The sequence below is a fragment of the Penicillium oxalicum genome, chromosome III, assembly GCF_001723175.1.
Source record: "Penicillium oxalicum strain HP7-1 chromosome III, whole genome shotgun sequence".
Lineage (NCBI taxonomy): Eukaryota > Fungi > Ascomycota > Eurotiomycetes > Eurotiales > Aspergillaceae > Penicillium > Penicillium oxalicum.
The window spans coordinates 3,729,331-3,748,792 of NC_064652.1; the positions used below are offsets into that span (position 1 = coordinate 3,729,331).

General features: G+C 49.6%; 9 protein-coding genes across 9 annotated transcripts; 7 read left to right on the forward strand and 2 right to left on the reverse strand.

Annotated features, from left to right (window-relative positions):
• Positions 1-549: 549 nt before the first annotated feature.
• Positions 550-2,254, reverse strand: POX_c04691 (uncharacterized protein; the record flags this gene model as incomplete). The annotated part of the gene is made up of 4 exons (XM_050113553.1): positions 550-1,026; positions 1,093-1,320; positions 1,381-1,979; positions 2,104-2,254. 4 exons carry the CDS (start codon positions 2,252-2,254, stop codon positions 550-552), a joined length of 1,455 nt encoding a protein of 484 aa, XP_049971109.1.
• A 478-nt stretch (positions 2,255-2,732) lies between these two features.
• On the forward strand, positions 2,733-3,946 carry POX_c04692 (tRNA N6-adenosine threonylcarbamoyltransferase; the record flags this gene model as incomplete). The annotated part of the gene is made up of 2 exons (XM_050113554.1): positions 2,733-3,084; positions 3,198-3,946. 2 exons carry the CDS (start codon positions 2,733-2,735, stop codon positions 3,944-3,946), a joined length of 1,101 nt encoding a protein of 366 aa, XP_049971110.1.
• Positions 3,947-4,574: 628 nt separating this feature from the next.
• POX_c04693 (uncharacterized protein) lies at positions 4,575-6,057 on the reverse strand (the record flags this gene model as incomplete). The annotated part of the gene is made up of 3 exons (XM_050113555.1): positions 4,575-4,622; positions 4,685-5,243; positions 5,321-6,057. The coding sequence occupies 3 exons, from the start codon at positions 6,055-6,057 to the stop codon at positions 4,575-4,577; spliced, it is 1,344 nt and encodes a 447-aa protein (XP_049971111.1).
• Positions 6,058-6,409: 352 nt separating this feature from the next.
• On the forward strand, positions 6,410-6,917 carry POX_c04694 (uncharacterized protein; the record flags this gene model as incomplete). Its single annotated transcript, XM_050113556.1, has 2 exons — positions 6,410-6,604; positions 6,672-6,917. 2 exons carry the CDS (start codon positions 6,410-6,412, stop codon positions 6,915-6,917), a joined length of 441 nt encoding a protein of 146 aa, XP_049971112.1.
• A 1,386-nt stretch (positions 6,918-8,303) lies between these two features.
• Positions 8,304-8,808, forward strand: POX_c04695 (uncharacterized protein; the record flags this gene model as incomplete). The annotated part of the gene is made up of 2 exons (XM_050113557.1): positions 8,304-8,329; positions 8,406-8,808. 2 exons carry the CDS (start codon positions 8,304-8,306, stop codon positions 8,806-8,808), a joined length of 429 nt encoding a protein of 142 aa, XP_049971113.1.
• Positions 8,809-9,177: 369 nt separating this feature from the next.
• On the forward strand, positions 9,178-10,212 carry POX_c04696 (uncharacterized protein; the record flags this gene model as incomplete). Its single annotated transcript, XM_050113558.1, has 1 exon — positions 9,178-10,212. One exon carries the CDS (start codon positions 9,178-9,180, stop codon positions 10,210-10,212), a length of 1,035 nt encoding a protein of 344 aa, XP_049971114.1.
• Positions 10,213-11,235: 1,023 nt separating this feature from the next.
• POX_c04697 (uncharacterized protein) lies at positions 11,236-12,708 on the forward strand (the record flags this gene model as incomplete). The annotated part of the gene is made up of 1 exon (XM_050113559.1): positions 11,236-12,708. The coding sequence occupies one exon, from the start codon at positions 11,236-11,238 to the stop codon at positions 12,706-12,708; it is 1,473 nt and encodes a 490-aa protein (XP_049971115.1).
• A 2,149-nt stretch (positions 12,709-14,857) lies between these two features.
• POX_c04698 (Endochitinase 2) lies at positions 14,858-15,853 on the forward strand (the record flags this gene model as incomplete). The annotated part of the gene is made up of 1 exon (XM_050113560.1): positions 14,858-15,853. The coding sequence occupies one exon, from the start codon at positions 14,858-14,860 to the stop codon at positions 15,851-15,853; it is 996 nt and encodes a 331-aa protein (XP_049971116.1).
• A 1,192-nt stretch (positions 15,854-17,045) lies between these two features.
• POX_c04699 (uncharacterized protein) lies at positions 17,046-19,086 on the forward strand (the record flags this gene model as incomplete). The annotated part of the gene is made up of 7 exons (XM_050113561.1): positions 17,046-17,264; positions 17,344-17,428; positions 17,502-17,816; positions 17,896-18,011; positions 18,081-18,378; positions 18,462-18,680; positions 18,755-19,086. The coding sequence occupies 7 exons, from the start codon at positions 17,046-17,048 to the stop codon at positions 19,084-19,086; spliced, it is 1,584 nt and encodes a 527-aa protein (XP_049971117.1).
• Positions 19,087-19,462: the final 376 nt, after the last annotated feature.

Genomic DNA, 19,462 nt, shown 5'->3' on the forward strand with positions numbered 1-19,462 from the left:
CATATTTGTAGTTTTAGTATCACCACCTCTTTTATGTTCTGATGACACGTGCGAGCGACGAAGGGACTCGATGGATGCTGGTTATTGTCCTCTCTTGTTTTGAGTCTCACCCCCCCACCTTCACCTCCTTTTTTCCCCGCTCCCGTTGGCGACTTTTCGGACAATGGCAGATTTCCAACGTGGCGCAAAGACTGGTTGGCTTTCGAGCTTTCCAGATCTTTCGCAAAGCTGTATGCTTCAGAACGTCTTCTGCATTGTCAATGTACATAGCGTCTGTTCTTTCCGCGTCTTTTTCTTTCACTTTTCCTCGGGGGACGAGCTGGGGTCCTGGAATTGGAGTTTCCCCCCTTTGAAATGGCTGACCATCGACCGTCCTGATGCCAGTGATGACAAAGGGAAAGGGCTGAGAAAAGGGCAGAAGAGGAAAACTTCAAGAAATATAACACATTTGTAATGATTCGCGAAGGGAGAAGAACAGTAACTTTTGATTGTCGGCTTCGTAGAATGCGAATAGCAAGGAGGTGACTGGGTCGACGTTCCAGCCGATCCTCACACTCGTGCAGATTTGAATTGCCTGTCATCGGCATCCCCATTGGCACCGCGTTTGAGCGATCCATTCGAAAGGAGAGGCTCAAGCATAGCGAGAACGGCTTGAATAACCTCTTTCTCCCCAATGCGCACCTGAAGCGCCATCATCTTGCGGCGATCGGATCCTTCTAGTGCAGCGGGCGCATTGGGCGGGAGAAGGGAGCTGAGAAGTTGCATATCTTGAGCAAGAGAGCTGCCATACTGCGCCTGCTTGGCCTGCAAGATTTTGCGGAGAAGGCTGGCCTGGATGCTTTCCATTGCTGGCTTGGGGGGCTTATTCTTTGAACGGCGCTGTTCAAACTCCTCCGGTGTCAAGCACAATGTGCTCAGAAGGACCACAAGTTCAGCGGGAAGGATGTCATGAAGGGAAGCATTTGGTGCAGGCCTAGGAATCACGTAGCCATCGTCGAGCACATCGTTGGCCTCAAGAAGCTCGAGCTAAGTATAAAGTCAGTACCAGAGTAGGAAACTGCACATCAAGCAATACAGAGAAGGTAAACGTACTCTTGGCTGAGACTCCACGTCACTGTCAGACAACCCCGCGACTTGACAAACATCTCCAAGAGACAGCTCAATGACATCGTACTGCGAGTAATTCTCGGTCACGTAGCCATATCGGCGAAGGAGATCTGCACGAGGAATTTCTCCGTAATCATTGAAAATTTCTTCGCCCTCTTGAATGTGCTTGATTGCTTTCATGACGAGACATTCTTCTTCTTGGAACAGGCGAGCCTAAACCACAAGTCTGTTAGCATGAGAAAGCTTGCGGAAATGGCAAGCTGGAGCGCTCACATTATTTCGGTCCGCGTCAGCGTTCAACAGGTCCGCCAACGGAACCATCCCTTTAGGTAATTGTTCATCCTCATCGTCGGTCATATAACTCTCATCATTGTCATCGACGTCATCATCCTCAGTCTCAGGCTTCTCAATGTCAAAAGCGTACGCCATAATTAAGGAACCCATGACGTGAGCCAGTTCGAGCAGGGCCGCAGCACCCGCGTCACCCTCATAAGAAGGAACTCCGTGCACTGGAGGAAAGAGGTTGGGGTTTGCGCGGACAACGGGCACAATTGATTGCAGAATGGACTCGTCCGCGCCCTTTTTTCCAATCTTGTCCACGATGGCGCTAGCCTGCAACTCCCGAAGTTCCTCCGATGACCAGAACATCAATGTGTCAAACCGCGTGGGTAAGACGCGAAAATAGGCAGCCCATTTGGAGTTTGTACCCTTTGAATATTCAAAAAGCATGACCAGCATCAGGGACAGCCATGGCCCGAGCGCTTCAAGGTCAGGCTCAAGCAGGTTCCTCAGCTCCGAGTTTTGGACGGCGAGGATGAGATTTCGCGGAATAGAGAAAAGCTCTTCGCCTTCAAGAATACTGGACCGAGCCACTATAGAACATGTTTTATGAGTATAGAAATCGTGGGAATATGGGTGTCAAATCGTGTTTCCACATCAGCAAAAGGAGAGGAATTTGCGTAGTGGGGGAATTTTGTGCTCGCGACTTGTACTTACCAACCCCACGACCAGCGCCTGTGGATCTCAGATCTGCCAAACAGATCTTCGGGTTGACTTGAACTCCCGGGCATGACTCAAGCCAGCTCACAAAGTCGTTGGACTGTTGTTGAAAGCTCGAGGGGTCTGCGAAGTGGGCGGAGGAGGACATTGTACGGAGGCCCGCTTCTTAGGGAGGCGCGCGAGGTTAGGGCAAGCCGTAGAAAGAGGTTGTGTGAGAAAAGAACACGGCAGAGGCTAGCGGGACCTTTTCAAATGACTTTGCAAGGTCTAGGGGAGACACAGCAAGTAAGAGTGGAAAGGAGTGGAGGGGAAGAGAAAGAGAAGATTCAGCAGATCATTTGGGGATTAGGTGCACTTCGTGTACTTCCCGACTGGTACGGGCAAGTGACTTTTTGGGTCGGAGAAACGGGTGGGCCGCTTTTTTGGAGCGGGCCTGACTGCCGACCGAGCGAATGCCTGACCGCCTGATAGTCTGATAGTCTGATAAGGCCGATAACGAGATCTGGAAAAAAAGCCGAGGAGGGGAAAGTCCGTCCATTTGACACTGGAGATCGCTGGGTGCCAACATTGGTAGGCCTGTCTTTTCTACTTCAAAGCCGGTGAATTACGATCTTCAGATCTTCGCCATGATTGCCATCGGTATGGAGGGCTCTGCCAACAAGCTTGGCGTGGGCATCATGCTGCATCCCGAGGATGGCAGCCCGCCGCGAGTCCTCGCCAACATTCGCCATACGTACGTGTCCCCACCAGGCGAGGGTTTCTTACCCAAAGATACGGCGCGTCATCATCGTGCATGGGTGGTCAAGCTGGTGAAAAAGTCATTGAAGGAAGCTCGAGTATCGGTAGCCGATGTGGATTGCATTTGCTTCACCAAGGGTCCCGGAATGGGTGCCCCGCTTCAAAGCGTCGTGGTGGCTGCGCGGATGCTCAGTTTACTTTGGAACAAGCCTTTGGTTGGAGTCAACCATTGCGTTGGGCGTATGTACTCTCACCCTCTGATGGTTTCACATCCTGGAAGTGATCAATTCGCCAAACGATCAAATTCTGGTCGTATGTTGTAACTAACTTATGCGGTGCTGCGCCATTACTAGATATCGAAATGGGCCGCCTCATTACCGGTGCCACCAACCCTGTCGTGTTGTACGTCTCGGGCGGTAATACGCAGGTTATCGCCTATAGCTCTCAGAGGTATCGGATCTTCGGTGAAACCCTCGATATCGCAGTTGGCAATTGTCTAGATCGATTTGCGCGCACTCTCCATATTTCCAATGACCCCGCCCCCGGATACAACATCGAGCAATTGGCCAAGCAAGGCAAGCAGCTGGTGGATCTTCCATACGTGGTCAAGGGTATGGACGTATCATTCTCGGGGCTCCTCGCTGCGATTGATGGTCTCGCGGCCCAATGGGGTTTGGGCGGCGAGGACGCTGCGAATGAGGACTTGAGAAAGCAAGATTCTCAAAGTGGCGATGCACCGATTCCGCAGACCGATGGCAAACCGACTCGGGCCGACTTATGTTTCTCTCTCCAGGAGACGGTCTTCTCGATGCTTGTGGAAATCACCGAGCGCGCAATGGCGCATGTTGGTTCCAAGCAAGTTTTGATCGTGGGTGGCGTGGGCTCAAATGAACGGTTGCAGGAAATGATGGGAATCATGGCGCGTGACCGAGGCGGTAGTGTCTATGCGACCGACGAGCGATTTTGCATTGACAACGGTATCATGATTGCTCAGGCTGGTATGCTGGCATATCAGACAGGGTTTCAGACACCTTTGAAGGAATCTACCTGCACTCAAAGATTTCGAACAGATGAAGTGTTTGTCAAATGGCGGGAAGACTGATATGATCTACCTGGCTCATTTAATGTGATAAGAAATGTTATGAAATGGCGTGATCGCAAGATATGACTATTGCTGAATTTGCGTGGGACAAACTCCTTTTGACTAGCGTCATATCCATATCCGTCTGAGTCGTACGTAGGCGCCAATCGAATTGAAAAAGCAAAGAGGAAAAAGATGATCCATCTTTACGAAAGGTAATGTAAAGAGATCGTTCAGTGAGCCCCGCCTCTGTCAAATGCCCGGGGCAGTCGATAAATAAAGAGCCTTGGTAGCAAGGTTGATGATATTGATACTCCCTTCCTGTCCCATGAAGCAGACCCAACACCTCCCATAAATTCATTGTAAGAACGCCTTGATTCTCTCATGCAATATGTTGCCCCAATATGCCGCTCTTCAATTCCACCGTGGTGCCTCGAGTTCCATCATTTGCTTGTTCGGGTATTCGAAATTCGCATCGAAAGCTATTTATCTGCTGGATATTTCCCGCAGTTGGATTGGGGAGGGCTGTGCCACGACCTGCTGGAAAGAACGAGATCTCTGTACAATTCTCAAGGGCTCGCAACCGCGGCCTCGAGCTCCCAGTACATCACACGCAGTTGGGGTGTGACGCCTTTCAAGGACAGCTTTCTCACTCTGCGATATCCCCAGTTGGTTTGTAGAGGATTGACGTGACGTACTTAAAACAAGAATGAATGAGAGAAAATCTTCACGGGGGAGAGGGCTGGATGGATCACATACCTTGCGCTTGTATCTGGTTGTCACACTAGTGGCCAGGACGCCGTTCTTGATGCTACTTGTGGCAAGGTGGTTCAAGACCGTGTGGTTTGGGTAGTTCAGGACACTGCTATCGTCCTTGGTGGGTGTATTGCTGTTCAGAATGGACTTGCCCAGGAACAATGGCAGACTCGGGGGCGTAGGAGTATCGCTGATGACATTCGCCGCCTGGATGTAAGCAGTACTATCTTCCTCCTTGTCCAGATCGGCGAGGAATTGAGGAATTGCCCTGCCAAAGTTACCAGGGGGAACCTCCTCCTCGGGTTCCTTGTTTTGCGGCTCGTCCGTCGTCTCGTCATTGTTCACATTGTCCGAGACGGTCTGAGAAGCTTGGATGCCGGAGGGAATACTGTCTTGTCTATCGTCGGCACTGATCTCGATGTAGTTGACGAGGTGATTTGTAAAATCAACAGCGGTTGGCAGTGTGTCTGAAGCTCGCATTTCGCCATCGACAATGAACTTGAGATGATGGGTACCGGGCCGCAAGTTGAGCGTCGTCGACATGGTGGCATTTTCGCCGTCACTGTGTTGAAGTTAGTGACCATTTCCACGTAAATTATTTGCTTCTGCAATACTGAGAATGAACCGACAGACTCATACCCTCTGTGTAGCTTGAACTTTTTCTCCCAATTGACAAAAGTGCCTGTGACATAGACCTTCTGTCCAGGGCCAGACCATTCGATGTAGGTCGGCACAGCTTTCCCGACTCCGCTAGAAGCATACGATGGGAGCTCGTCCACAATTTCTTCACCATCCAATGTCACACTGCTCAAATTTGAAACTCCCTTCTCCAACTGCTCCTTCAGTAGCTGATCCGCCGGCATCGATTGAATATGCGAGTCCTCGGGCCCACTGATTGGGGAGCCAGGCGTCGTCGTCGCATCTCCAATTGGCAATGGCATGCGAGGCGGCCTCTGAAGGTGTTGTGAGGCGCTGTAGTACGAGCTCAGCGGCGGGCCCGACGGTGCCACTGGATCGCGCCCCGCACCCTGGCGGGCGCTGGGCACCTGCATCGGGTTCGACTGATCTTCTGGTAGAGACTTCCTACCCTGCGCATAATCTTGCCGTCTCCCATCTGGCCCCGACGGCTTACTCATGCTTCTGCCGGGCGAATGAGGTGGGTTGCGAGAGTGACGGCGATGTGACGGTGAGCCCTGGTAGTTTGCTGGATGTCCCGCCGCGGTCTCCCTTGTCGCTGATGGATCGGCTGCGGTCGCTTTCTGGTGGCGCATCGCGTTCAAGGAAGTGCGACGCGCTACCTTGCGCTCAGCGGATCCATGATGGACGTGACCATCTGGCCCATCGCCAGAAGGGCCCTTGGACGGATTGTTGCCCATTGAAGGCGGGGTAGCAGTCTGAAAGCGGCTATGGAAGCAATCAAGAGGTTTTTCGAAGGCGGGTTCCTGGCAAAAAGAGAATTGAAGGAACAGATGCTAGGTTTGAAGCATGAGCTCGACACGCGGAGGAGTACAAAACATAGAAAGTCCGTGTTATGAAGAATAGAAGGTCGAGACGATGACGCTCACCGGTCCAATTAGGATAGGGCTTAGGGTATGGGCGGTGATAACTCGGCTTCCCCGGATTCTGCCCGATTGCCAAGTTGGGGCGTCCCATTGTCCAGGGAGCCGACGCGAAGTAAACATCTTGGACGAACCAACCGCCCACCGTTCTGATTTATTTCCCTCTGCGATGGACGATTCCAATGCCTCAACGATATTGGTTTCCGTCTTCAAAGCAGTCTTCCGTGGACTGGTCGTTCTATCTGCGTACACCTGGACTCTCCTGTACTCTGTCCTTTACGTGATCACCTGGCCCGTACTCTCGGTGAGCAATGGCCTTCTTTCCATTGCGCTTTTGCCTTTACGAATTCTCTTGAAGTTTGAGGTAAGTCATCACTCCAACTGTAGAGCCAGACATTTTTCTTTATTTACATTAACTCATACTTTTCAAGGCAATTTTGACATTTGGAATGGTCGCTGCCATCACTGGAGCTACCGTCGGCATTTGTCTATATCTTACAGGAGATTTCCTGTCCAGGGTGTTTCTATTGAGTTCGTCAGATCACCAGAAACCAATGAATATCGACTCATTGAAAATTGAGGACTCTACCTCGACCTATGACTGGGAATCGAAGATGTACTTGTCATCGACTATCTTAGAGGAAGAAGAGACTAGCCAGGATTCCAGGGATGAATGATCGCATCAAGACTGGTTCTTCGTAACTCTTTGATGTATGAATACCACCAGCCATAAAATTACTTTAACAGCTTCCAATTCAAGACCTGTCTCCCACTTTTTCTTGAAAAAGGAGAAACGAAAATAGAGAGGCGACATCTCTTGGCATCAGAAGCCCGACTGTGAACATGGAATGATGGCATTTCGAAGTGCAGCACTAATCCATCTGCTTTTGAACTCACTCAGCCCTCATGAATGGATCGAGTTTGACATTCAGGAAAATCTTTCCCGACATCACATCAGTGAAGTATCATAGGAAGCAGCAGCCTCTGCTATAGTCAAATATTCATGGCTTCCACTCAATCTTCGAGATTTGATCAGAAAGTTGAGAATACACATTCTCGTCTCGAAAGAGTAAGAAATTTAATTCTTCTACTTCTTACTGCACGTTCCGCTGAAAGAAATGAGAGTGAGTCATAATGTCCCAGTATTTGAGGGGGCTGGGCGAGTTTAATAGGCTAGTAGTATTCTCGTCGATATTTTATGAGCATTCGTTTTAGGCGCTAATAGATTATTCGTTCCATGAGAAAATTTTGATCATGATCATAGATCGTTGCATGTTTAGCATGAACTTGCTTGGAGAAATTTTTAGATTTGAAACACATCTGGAGTTGTGGACGGGCTGGTTTGGAGAGTGGCACTCAGCCTCTTGGGGCGAATGCAATGCATCAACGTATGGTGGTGCTATCAGCTTCTATGGCAGCGAGTTAAAATCCTGGAGGTCTGCACAGCTTCCATATTCAAGCCGAAATTTTGCACAAATGAAAGTCACGCCTTAAATAAGACTTCATTCACGTTCACAATCTCAATTTCGTTCATATTTCGGAGATGAGGCTAGATCCAGCACAATACCAGTGGTGAGACCTGGCCAGACAATGCATTTAGCAGACAGCCAGCGACCCTTGTCGAGTAGCCTAACATGAAGAATTGGGCCTCCAGCTGAATTCTGAAATTCCCGCAGTGTTTACTGCGGACCAGAGATCTCCAACAGTGACAGTCTGGATATCCGATTAGCCTATGTATTCATCAATAAGAATTGAGTCTTCTCCTTACACTCTGGTACATCCATAGAGTAAGCCAAAATACAGTACATGTTACATAGTATGTTTGCGGTTATGTACGATGTACATGTATCGTACATATGTACTCCACGTACTTGCTGTACTACGCGAAACCAACAGTCCTCGTTGAAATGAAGACCCGAGTACGGTCATTTGCAGCAAAGCGGTGATATCCTTTATGCAACCTATGACTATTTAAAATAGGACACCTACAGATCACTTGATTAAATCTTTGCTCCTTCGATAACTCTACCCTCCTCAATCCCCGCACCTCCAATTCTTTCATTATGCAGGAGCCAACCTACGACCCCGAGTAAATACCCCGCCCTGTTTCTGTTAACCGCCAGGGGAGAGACAAGACAGCTTACTGTTTTACCTCACTCATGCAGATGCCCCATGGCAAAGCTTACCATCGGCTACCAATATAAATTGGTCAACTGCCCCGGAATGACTGTTGTTGGCCTGCTTGTTGAATATCCTCCCAAGGGCGCCACACCGCCTCATCGTCATGGGGGCGCCTCTGTATCTGCCTACGTCCTTCAGGGCGCCGTCCTGAACAAAATGAACGACGACCCGATGGAAGTGGTCGAGAAAGGTGGATCGTGGTATGAGGCTCCGGGCTGTCATCACCGCATCAGCGCCAATGCCAGTCAGACTGAACCGGCATCGTTTTTCGTGACAATGGTCATCGAAACAGAAAAGTTGGAGAGAGAAGGTCCATCAGTGCTGGTGCAATACGACGAAGAATACAAGGATATTGTGGCACGAAAGATGCAGGAGGAATCTCAGTAGATGGAAAAATGCTCCTCCAAGTGTGATCACTGAGATGTGAGATGATCACTTGCTCATGAAGCGAGTATCAATGTATTCCGGCTCTAGTCATGAAGCTAGAACGCAGTTCACACCTCGAAGAAGAAGAGGGGATCATACTCTGATTAATATTCCATTTTCTCAGAATTGACTGTCCATCGCGGGGACACCTATACGTAAAGACAGCATACTCAAGTAAGACGCCGCCAAGAGCATCGGCGAGCGGGTGAAGCTCATGACTCATGCGTGGCCTGATCTTCAGCTGCCAATAGGAGTCCATGGCTTTATTGTTCTGTCTAACTTTTCATTACTTTGCTTTTCGCCTTTCCCTACTTCATCACATCACCTACCATGCAAGACACAATGCAAGCCATTCGCCTCCATCCCGCTCCGTCAAGCACTGATCCGTATTCCCCATCCAATCCTGCCCCCCTTACTGCCCTCCAGCTTGACCATGAAATTCCCATTCCAGTATTGTCTGCACTCGGCGAGCTTCTCGTCCGCGTCAAAGCCTCCACCGTCATCAGGGATATGCTCACCTGGCCTGAGACCTACTCCCACGAGTATATCATTCCAGGCCACGATGTCGCTGGCATTGTAACGAAGGTCTTCTCGCCAGAAAGTAGATTCAAGCCGGGGGACGAGGTCTTTGGGATGGCAAATGCCGATCGCGCAGGGACGTGGGCCGAGTACACCATCATGAAAGAAGACGAAGTCACCTTGAAACCGGCTTCTTTGACCTTTGCTCAGGCCGCGGCATTGCCCCTCAGCGCACAAACAGCGTACGAGGCTCTTTTTGTACACGCGCGTCTTCCGGCACCTCCCAACTTCGAGGGAGTTCCGTCCCAGTACGCGGCAGGAAGCAAGGCTCAGTGTGTGCTCATCACCGGCGCTGCAGGTGCTGTGGGATTATATCTTGTACAGCTTGCACGTGCTGCGAACCTACAGGTTATCGCGGCTAGCAGCTCGAATTTACGCAATGAAGAGTTCCTACGCAATCTGGGGGCCGACGAGGTGGTGGAGTATAGTGCATTGGATAAATATACCGGGCAATTCGATGTCATCATCGATGCCGTTGGAGGTGAGGTTTTGGAAAAGTGCTGGAACTATCTCGCAGAGACGGGGACGTTGATCTCGGTGGACTCGGCAAGTTTCGACTTTGTGAGGGAGCACGAGAGTCGAGGTCTGCGAAAGGCCGGGGTGCACGCTTTATTTTTCATCATCAAAGGCAGTCAAGCTGCGCTACGTTGTGTAGCTGACCAGGTAGCCTCCGGGGCTGTTCGACCTTTCGTGGCGGAGACTTACCCACTGGAGCGCGTGCGAGAGGCATACGATGTTGCTAACTCGCGAATGAGTGCTCGAGGAAAGGTGATCCTCACTCTTTGAAATGTTCATCTTTAAATCAGCCATGGCAGAATCTCCTCGTTTTTGTGACCCTCCTATGCGTGTAGAACAGCGAAAAAAAAACATACATAGGTCTCTCTTGACGACTTTTTTAGAATCCTCGACTACAGTGCTATTTGACTGTGTACGGCACATCTCTTCTCTGTTGATCGATCAGGCTCATAGGCTTTTCCGTGCGGGGCAAGACGGGTAGTCGGGTACTTCCCTCGATTACCCGCCTGACGTGATCGAACCTCTGAGCGCTGACTGTTAACTGCTAAGTGGATACTCATTGAGCTCACTGCGGAGCTGAGTGAACAGCCAATTGACTGGGAAACAATGATACCACAGGTTTGCTTCATTTGAACACATAGAGAGCCCCATGGAGTTACGGAAATAGACGCAACGAGTAGCCGCTGCTACCATTGCATGTGTGACCATTTTGCGGTGCGCTTGGATGATGGAGATGTATCTCAATGGTACGTGATTGACTACGCCTTGCTCCAAAAGGAAAGAAAGCTCCGACAGACTCGGCCAGGCCCGTGGGTGATCCGCCTTGTGTACTTCTCTACCTGGACACGGTAGCCAGGTACTTTACAAGTACATGATATCCCCCGAGCCATGTGCTCAGCACGGGCTCCACAGCCTTTGGAGGGTTTAGTAGCCTAGAAGTACCTAATAAGTACCGGGCAGTGAACCTGGGCTTATGTAAACAAGAGATGCCCGAGCGGAGCGAGTCCCCATGGGGGTCGCAATACGTGGATGATGTTGTACATGATCCGTTCATACGCTCATCACCAAGACAGAATGCATAGACTTCCACTTCAAGCGATCTGTTTCAATTGACGAGGTGAAAAGAGCTTCGCATGGTCATAAATCCAAACTTGCGACCTCCACGTGAAGAGTGCGTCGTCCCATTGGTGGCCCTTCATCGGAGACACTGGGTCCAGCCAGCGCAAGACTCCGTTGTAAATCGCAGCCTTCGAATGAATCTGGAACAAAAGCTCCGACGAGAGAGATGAAAAAATGCCACCCACACGGACTTGTGACCAGTGCTACACCAAGAAAAAGAAATGCCAACGACAAATCGATCTCCCCAAGTGTGTCCGATGTACCCATCTTGCCTTGAGCTGCTCAACTGCTCGGCACTCGCGTCCGCCGGGGCGACCAGCCCGAGCAAAGGCTCTGGGGCCGGAAGCCGAAATTCAAGTATGGGCCTCGCGAGACCGGTCATCCACGCTGGAGACTGCTTCATCTCAAACTCCAGGAGACCAGAGTATCTCTCCGACACTGCAGAGAGCATCGCCAGGGTCGGCTCCAGAGCAGTACAACAGCGGCGGCTCAGCTCATCAGGAAGCTCAGCCAGTGAAGCTGCCCGATGTGCTACAGGACTTTGGGCCTGCCTATCACCAAGGAAATGTGGCCCCTGAACCCACGGATGAGGAATTCTATCAATTGAATGACATATTCATGATCGGCCCGACTTTTACGAAAAGCTTTCGCAGAGCGCTCAACTACTCCTACATGACGGCTCCTCACATTCTCCGAGACACATTCTCGGTGATGATCAGATACATGACCACCACAAATAAGCCCAAGACTCCCGTGCCGGCTCACGCAGAAATTGCTGGTGTTGCTGACCTGCTCCGAAAGTCCCAAGCCACGGAAATCACCAGCAGTAATGATGCCTTGGCTTTCCTTGTTCTGGGTCAGAGCCTGGCAGCTTTGGATACGTTCCTCGTTTCCACTGGATCGATGCTCATTTTGCGCCATACCCTTTACTTGGCCAGACCGTGGTACGCCGAGCTGGCTCAGAAAGAGTTCTTGGACTCGGTCACGGTCACTCCGATCTGCTGGGAAATCTTGGAGTGCCTGCTTAAACGGGAGATTCCAATTATTCGACCCCTCATTCTTCGGCCCCAGGTCGTTGACCGACTCTTTGGCGCATGCGTCTCATTGATGCCTATTCTGTATGATTTGTGCCAGGTGAGCCATGACTTGAAGATCCGGTCGCAATCACAAAGCCCTGGGCTGCTAGTAGTCGAGCAACAGGTGCTTTCCTGGGAGCCCGATGAAACCTCGATAAGCACCTCTGGATTCAGCGACGCTGAAATGATGCTTCTGCGGGCTCAAGCCACCATATATCGTTCTGCTACGCTTCTTTTGATCCATCGAATCAAGTATCCCCTCGGCTCTCATGATGGGGTTGCCGTCTCTTATGCCAACGACATCATGGAGGAGAAGGACAAGATTCTTCTCGATGGTGGACCTGACATCAAACTTCAATTTGGCTGCTTTGCTTTCTTTCTAGCTCTCCTTGAAATCCCACTACGACCAGAAGCTCTTTGGAAGAGTCTGACGAAGCTCTCCTATTGTCCCGCCTGCGCAGAGCAATTTTTTGCCTTTCACAGATACTTTTGGCAGCGACGGTGGGATGGTTATAAAGGTTCCATGTTCGATCTGATCGAAAGTGGGCCATCATTCATGGCCGTCCCGTGAAAGATCGAAAGCTTTTCTATTTCTCACTATTTCGAGCTTTCATCAAAGACCAGAATCAGATTTATTGAGATACGACATGACAATGACACTCTCACTGCGAGATTGCACGTTGGCCAGACTGGGGTCCAAACTCCAAATCACGACTCGATCAGTTGACCGCGCCGATCGCATTCTCGGGTAGTTTCGGCTATTCGACTTGAAACCAGAGTAGGGGAAACCTGCAATAGCAATCACACCTTGGGCCGACTAGCAAAGGCCTTACCTGTAACACTTTGATTGCTGCCTCAGATAGAGATGGAGATTTGAAAATGTGACAATAAGCGACTCGGGGTAAAGCAGAGTGTAACCTCAAACTCCAACTCTACATCCTACCCCTGCAGGGGTGAGGCGTGTCATCGAGCTTGAGTATGCAATTGCCTTCAATTCAGGGGCATGTGCACGGTTCGTCTCGGGGCTCGGGCTCCCAGAAATCAGCATTTCTTAGTTTCTCTTCTACAATGCTACGAAAGGAACCGTGATCCGACCGTTGCGATTCAATCATGACGATTGATCGGCGCCTCCCTCATGGATATCACGAGTCGCTATGCGTGCAAGCGAGCACGTGTGGATGTCACATTCAAAATAAAATGTTTATCCAAAAAAAAAAAATGTCCAGGGGAATGATTGACTGTCAGATTCCACCATCTACAGGTACCTTTGTCCTTTTTAGGAAATTCCTTATATGCAAGCTCGTGAGCAGATTCGGAATATCGTCCGAAGTGGGGCTGCCATGCACCCTTCGGTTCAACGAGGCTTATGGGATATGGTTGCGGTATGGCAGATTAAGGATTCCCTGAACGGCATGCGATTGCACTGCTCAGGGGAAACATCTTTAATTCTCGAAACATGATGTGGCGCGAATGAGTCCTGTTCCTGAGCAATGTGCGCGTACCTTACGGTCCGATGTCTACCGCTTCAAGTCATGTGTCAGGAGCCGGCCCAGCACCGGACTAAATCCACCAAATACTCTACTCAGAGGACAGGCCTGGGTGCGATTGCCAGTGGTTCAGGCTCAGTGGATTCTGGGAGTGAGCCCTCTTGTGGAAGAGCAGACAATCATGCTACCGTGATTGCCATCTATCAACGGAGTCGCCAGGCTCGGACCGAGGTGGCCCTGGAAAGAGTGTCTTTGAGATTTCCTGATTCGACAACTCATAGATTTGATGAGTGAGAATGTTACGCGCTGACACCGTTATCATCCATTACACTGTTTCCGCCGATCTCTTGGTTTTTGTGCTTCGAGCCCAGTTTGGTGAAGCCTCCTAGACTTTCCAGCTTATCTTGGTTTCTTCGCAGTCCGCGCAATTCATTTTGCTGGACACGGCTTGCCCGCAGATGAAGAGAAGAATGATAATCGTCAAGATCAAACCCCTAATTCTTCAAGGGGATGATCCTATATGACTCCACTCTCATTGGCTTCGGCGCGCTGATGAAGCCTTGTCAGATTCTGCACGATATCAACTACCTCCACATGATCACGCTCTAAGCTTCTGGCCCCGTGCACTGTCGTGCTTGATCTACGGTCTGGCCCGTGTTTCTACAGCCATGATTGGGTTATCTTTTCGTGACATTTGGCCTCCTTCACGTACTATTCAGTGCCGATCTCCTTGCCCAAATGAAAGTTCTGAATGGATGCTACCATCCATTGCCGAAGCACTCTACCAGATTTGAATGCATCTTGCTTCAGACCTAAGGTACATTCTCCATCGGTGAAATGTCTCTTTTTGGTGATTTCCCTGCGTCTATGCGGAGGCTACATCGGGAAAATTGTGACTCTGGCAATGTTGCATGGCCCAAAATGTCTGGAAAGGAGGCACCAATATCAGTCGTGCAGGCTATGCAATGGAACTTCTTAGCGCAACTTATTTTCAAGGCATGACAATTTACCTTCGGGGTCTTCGGGCTTCGTGAGGAACATAAATAGGCTTCTAGGCTCTGGATCTGAAGATATCACCACTCTCCTTCTCGGTCTGTCGCAGACCTCATCTCCAAGCCAACCACTGATCCCTTTCCAGGGTCATCAACATTCTTTTTACAGAGTTGCGCAGTCATTCCTTACTGTAGCTCTCAGTCATTCATTTCAAAGATAAATCGCCATCTCGCCTTCATTATGAGGTTCTTGGCCATCTCTGCCGCTATTGTCGGTGCGCTGACCACCACTGTGACTGCGTTTCCACACAAAATCCGGGCTAGCAATCCCAACGGACAGAATGTTGTGTACTGGGGTCAAGACCAGAACGTCAAGCCTCTTTCAAACTATTGCACATCGTCTGCTGGAATTGATATCATTGTTTTATCTTTTCTGTATCAATTCGGCAATGGACAAACTATCCCGTCTGGAACTATCGGCAACCAATGCTACATCTCGTCAAACGGTGTCCCGCAAAACTGCGAAACCTTAGCCTCTGATATTGAGATCTGCAAATCGAACGGAATCAAAGTGATTTTATCTCTCGGCGGTGCATCGGGGGCGTATTCTCTTTCCTCTCAAGCCGAAGCCGAAGCTATTGGCCAGAACCTTTGGAAGGCATACGGTGATACCGCTGGAGATTCGAGCGTTCCTCGACCCTTTGGCAACACCTTTGTCAACGGCTGGGACATGGACGTTGAGACCTGGGTGGGAAACCAGTACTACCAGTATCTTCTGGCGTCTCTGCGGTCGAACTTTGCATCCGATCCTTCGAACACCTACTATATCACTGGAGCACCTCAATGTCCCATTCCGGAGCCCAATATGCAAGTCATTATCACCAACGCAAAATTCGATTACCTTTGGGTCCAGTTCTACAATAACCCCGAATGTTCCATCACTGGGAAGATCAACTTTGATGACTGGGTCTCGAATGTGGCCAATACCCCTTCGGCGGGTGCAAAGATATTCCTGGGCGTACCTGCATCCCCCTTGGCTTCAACGGGCACTACCAGTGGCTCACGGTACTATATTGATCCCAGCTCTCTCGCAACTCTGGTAAACCAGTACAAGAGCAGCCCTTCATTCGGTGGTGTCATGATGTGGTCCGCGGGATACTCAGACTCAAACGTCAACAATGGGTGCACCTACGCTCAAGAGGCAAAGAGTATTCTTACCAAGGGCACAATTTGCTAGGCTACCAATGCACATTTCTGCGACCTCCGTGATTACGAGTATGGGCAGCAGAAATCTTTCTTTCCAGCACTCTCTTTCTTTTTCTCTCTCTGTGCTTGGATTCTTCCATTTTCCACGTTCGTTTCTTGGAATTCATGTGGCTTTCACATGTCGATTCTGTCTTTTCAATGCCAAATAGTAGGATTTGATGCTGTGGCTGGACCGTCATCACTTCTCTTCGCATGATCCTGGGCGATCCTGTCATTACCTATCTCCTTCACGTTTGTCAGGTATCGAGCATATTTTATTTTTTGTTTATTACTTACTTTGATCGCGACTCAAATATGTTATCATTTCTGAAAAGGGGTTTCCTCACTGGTAGTCTGGGTCTGCTGTGATACAACTCGTCGTATACTCTTGCTGGAATGTTGCAACAGAGATCTCTCACCTCACTGTTCCTAACAAAGTCCCAATAACTTCCAGGTGTGAGCCCTCACCGTGGATTTTGAGCATGTATCACCCGTTTTGAGGACCACCTCACCCCCAGCAGCTCGACTAAAAATGATTCTGAGGTCTCATGAAGGCGCAATCACATGCTGGAAATGTAAGCGATAGCTTCTACTAAAATCTACACTCTATGAGACCCACGGAGAATATAGGCAAAGACCTGGAAACCTGCCATAATCGATCTGATGCAGGGATATATGCAGGCTGACATATGTTCTCTAGTAATCATCTTTTCTACAACGGAGATGGTAGCCCGATTTAGTCTAAATGCCAATTTCTCTCGGCTCTTGGAGAACCTAGATCCTTGCCCGCTTGATCAAATTTTGTCGGGTGTGAGCCTCGTGGTTGCGTTGACGATAAGTTTTTTGCTTTTTTCCTTTTCTCACCAAGCAAATTTCAATCTTCCTCGTTCGTCTCTCGTATCTTGACTTTGCTTTTTTTTAATCTTGACTTTCCTCATTTTAGAGTATAAATCATCAAAGTCATGCTGACTATACCACACGTCACCAATTCAGGATCATCGCTGATACTTCCGGGTCTCCGAGATCTAAAGTATGGAGTAGTACAACAAGTGCAATTTTTCGATTCAATCTCATGGAAGGTGGATGTTTTTTAATATCAATCGCCGTCGCAAGGGTCTTGCTCCGGTTCACGGGTTTTCAATCCGTGGTCATCGATCAGTTGTGCTTTTCGGGGCTAGGACAATATGAAGGCCGCTTTCGTTACATTGCCTATTTCCCTGGGCCTGTTAGTTGCTGCAGAAAAGGCCTACCCACCCTATTTTGAGGACCTCAATTGGCAAAATCCAAGAACATTGTCCAACTGGTCGAATCTGACCGTTGAAACACGGACTGGGACTTTCATTGGCATGCTGAATGATACGTTTCCCGACGTCCGTCAGTTTTTGCGCATCCCATTCGCACAGGTACGTTTTTCAGTCACTCAACACGGGCAGATCTTTTCGATACATTCTTCAGAGTGATTGATTTGTCCTTTTACGACAGCCACCGGTTGGTGATCTCCGCTGGATGCCTCCTCAGAAACTTTCCGCATCGAGTCAAAGATACGACTCTACCTTCTTCGGACCCGGTGCGTGGTATTTGAATATTGCCCAGTCAATATGAGGGATGAATTCTCTGACTGTTTCGGGTTTCGATATTAGCATGTCCACAGTATGTTCAACGAAAGGAATCGTTCTGGAAGGATTATGCACCCTCTAGTTTTGTATTTAATCTCGGTGAGAATCTGACGCAAGGATCGGTCGCCTGGTCCTCAGCTGAGGATTGCCTGTCAATGGCGATATGGACCCCTGCTTCGGCCAACAAATCGTCGAAGCTTCCAGTGACACTCTTTCTCTCTGGTGGGGCGGGCATAGAAGGGGGCATTGCAATTCCTGCTCATATACCTGCACAGTGGGTCTCTCGATCTCAGCAACATATCGCGATTACAATGAATTACCGAGTGAATATCTTCGGAAGTAGGTCGTGTCCAGTCGCACAGTAAACGGGGTGGAGGTAACATGAATGGCGCTGATTCAAAGGATGTGAATTGCACAGATCCCAGATCAAGAGCCCTCAATGAGACTTCTCTCAGCTTGCTGGATGTTCGAGGCGCGGTTGAATGGGTTCACGAAAACATCGAGGCCTTTGGTGGAGATCCGCAAAACATCTTCGTATGTGGGACCCTTCTTGAGCCCTGCGATGAGCTAGGCACTCAACTGCTGACCCGGATCCTTGTATAGCTTTGGGGACAATCCCAAGGTGGTGCGTTGACCCATCTGTACACTCTCGCCTTTCCAGATAATCCCCTAGTGGCCAGTTACGGTATCATCTCCCAGCAGCCAGGAACTACTCTGGACCTTTCAGCAACAAAGGATCCTTACCTGGACTTTGATATCGTAGCCAAAGCGCTAGGATGTGACTACGGCGATGATTCTGAAGCAGAGCTCAACTGCATGCGTACACGCTCGTGGGTTCAAATTGAAGAATTCGTCAACCGCTATCAGGGCACGCCTGCAATATCCTTCATGCAATACGTCCGTGCGTACAGTCGCCGTGCAATGTTCACTCAATCGTCTAAAGGTTTCTCGTGGTCAATCAATCACTGACTCAACTTCATGTAGCCGACGAGAGGTACATCTTTTCCAACGAAACCCTTCGCTATCAGGCAAAAAAGGTCGCCAGGGGCCCGGCAATCCGCTCCTTCGCGGCGCGCGAGATGTCGGTAGACAACAATATTACAGACTCGCAAGAGGAGGCTCGACAGTGGAATTGTCTTGCGGCATTTGATACCAAGCAGAGATTCTCGCTCGGTCTTGGCACTTTCCGCTATTTTTGGGGAGGTATGCCCGGAGACCACATTCCCATGAAGCTACATTTACACACAGTAGGGAATGTATGCTAATTGCTTCAATAGGCAACTTCACGAATATCAGCCCGGTGCCGTGGCTGGGGGCATTCCACTTTTCAGATTTGCTAATGATCTTTGGAACATATATGAAAGACCTTGGGGAGATCTCACAACTTGAGAGAGACACCTCGATGGCCATGCAAGACTACTTGCTGGCCTTTATTAGAAATCCATCCACCGTTTCGGAGACAGTTGGATGGCCGCGCTTCGATCCGAGTGATCCAGACGGTGGTCTTGTTGTTGAGTTTGGGAAGCAGGTTGCTGCGAGAAATATCACCGGGATGTACTTAGATGGAGGCTGCTACAATACTTCCGTGCCCTTCCGTGTCGATGGCTGAGTCCTACAAGAGCTCGGAGGCGGTTGAATGATACAATACCGCATGATTCAGGAATACTGTTTTCCAGGAGATCGACGGATACCGACGCAGCTGATGTGGGATATTGATGGTAGGGGTGGACAAAATCAAACGTGATCGGATCAGGAGACTAGAATGAGATCATGAAATCGTGAAGGTCAATTCTTAGGATTGGAATTTTGCAGACAATGTTAATACGGTGATTTCCTCGTAGAAACAGATACAGAAAACAATTGACTTGTCCGGATGACTTTTCACCCTCCATTCCATTACGCAGTGTTCCCGGTTTTGCAAATGGGATATCATGATAGTGCAGCAGAACCAAAAGCCCGAAACGCCTTCTGAATGCAAACAAGGA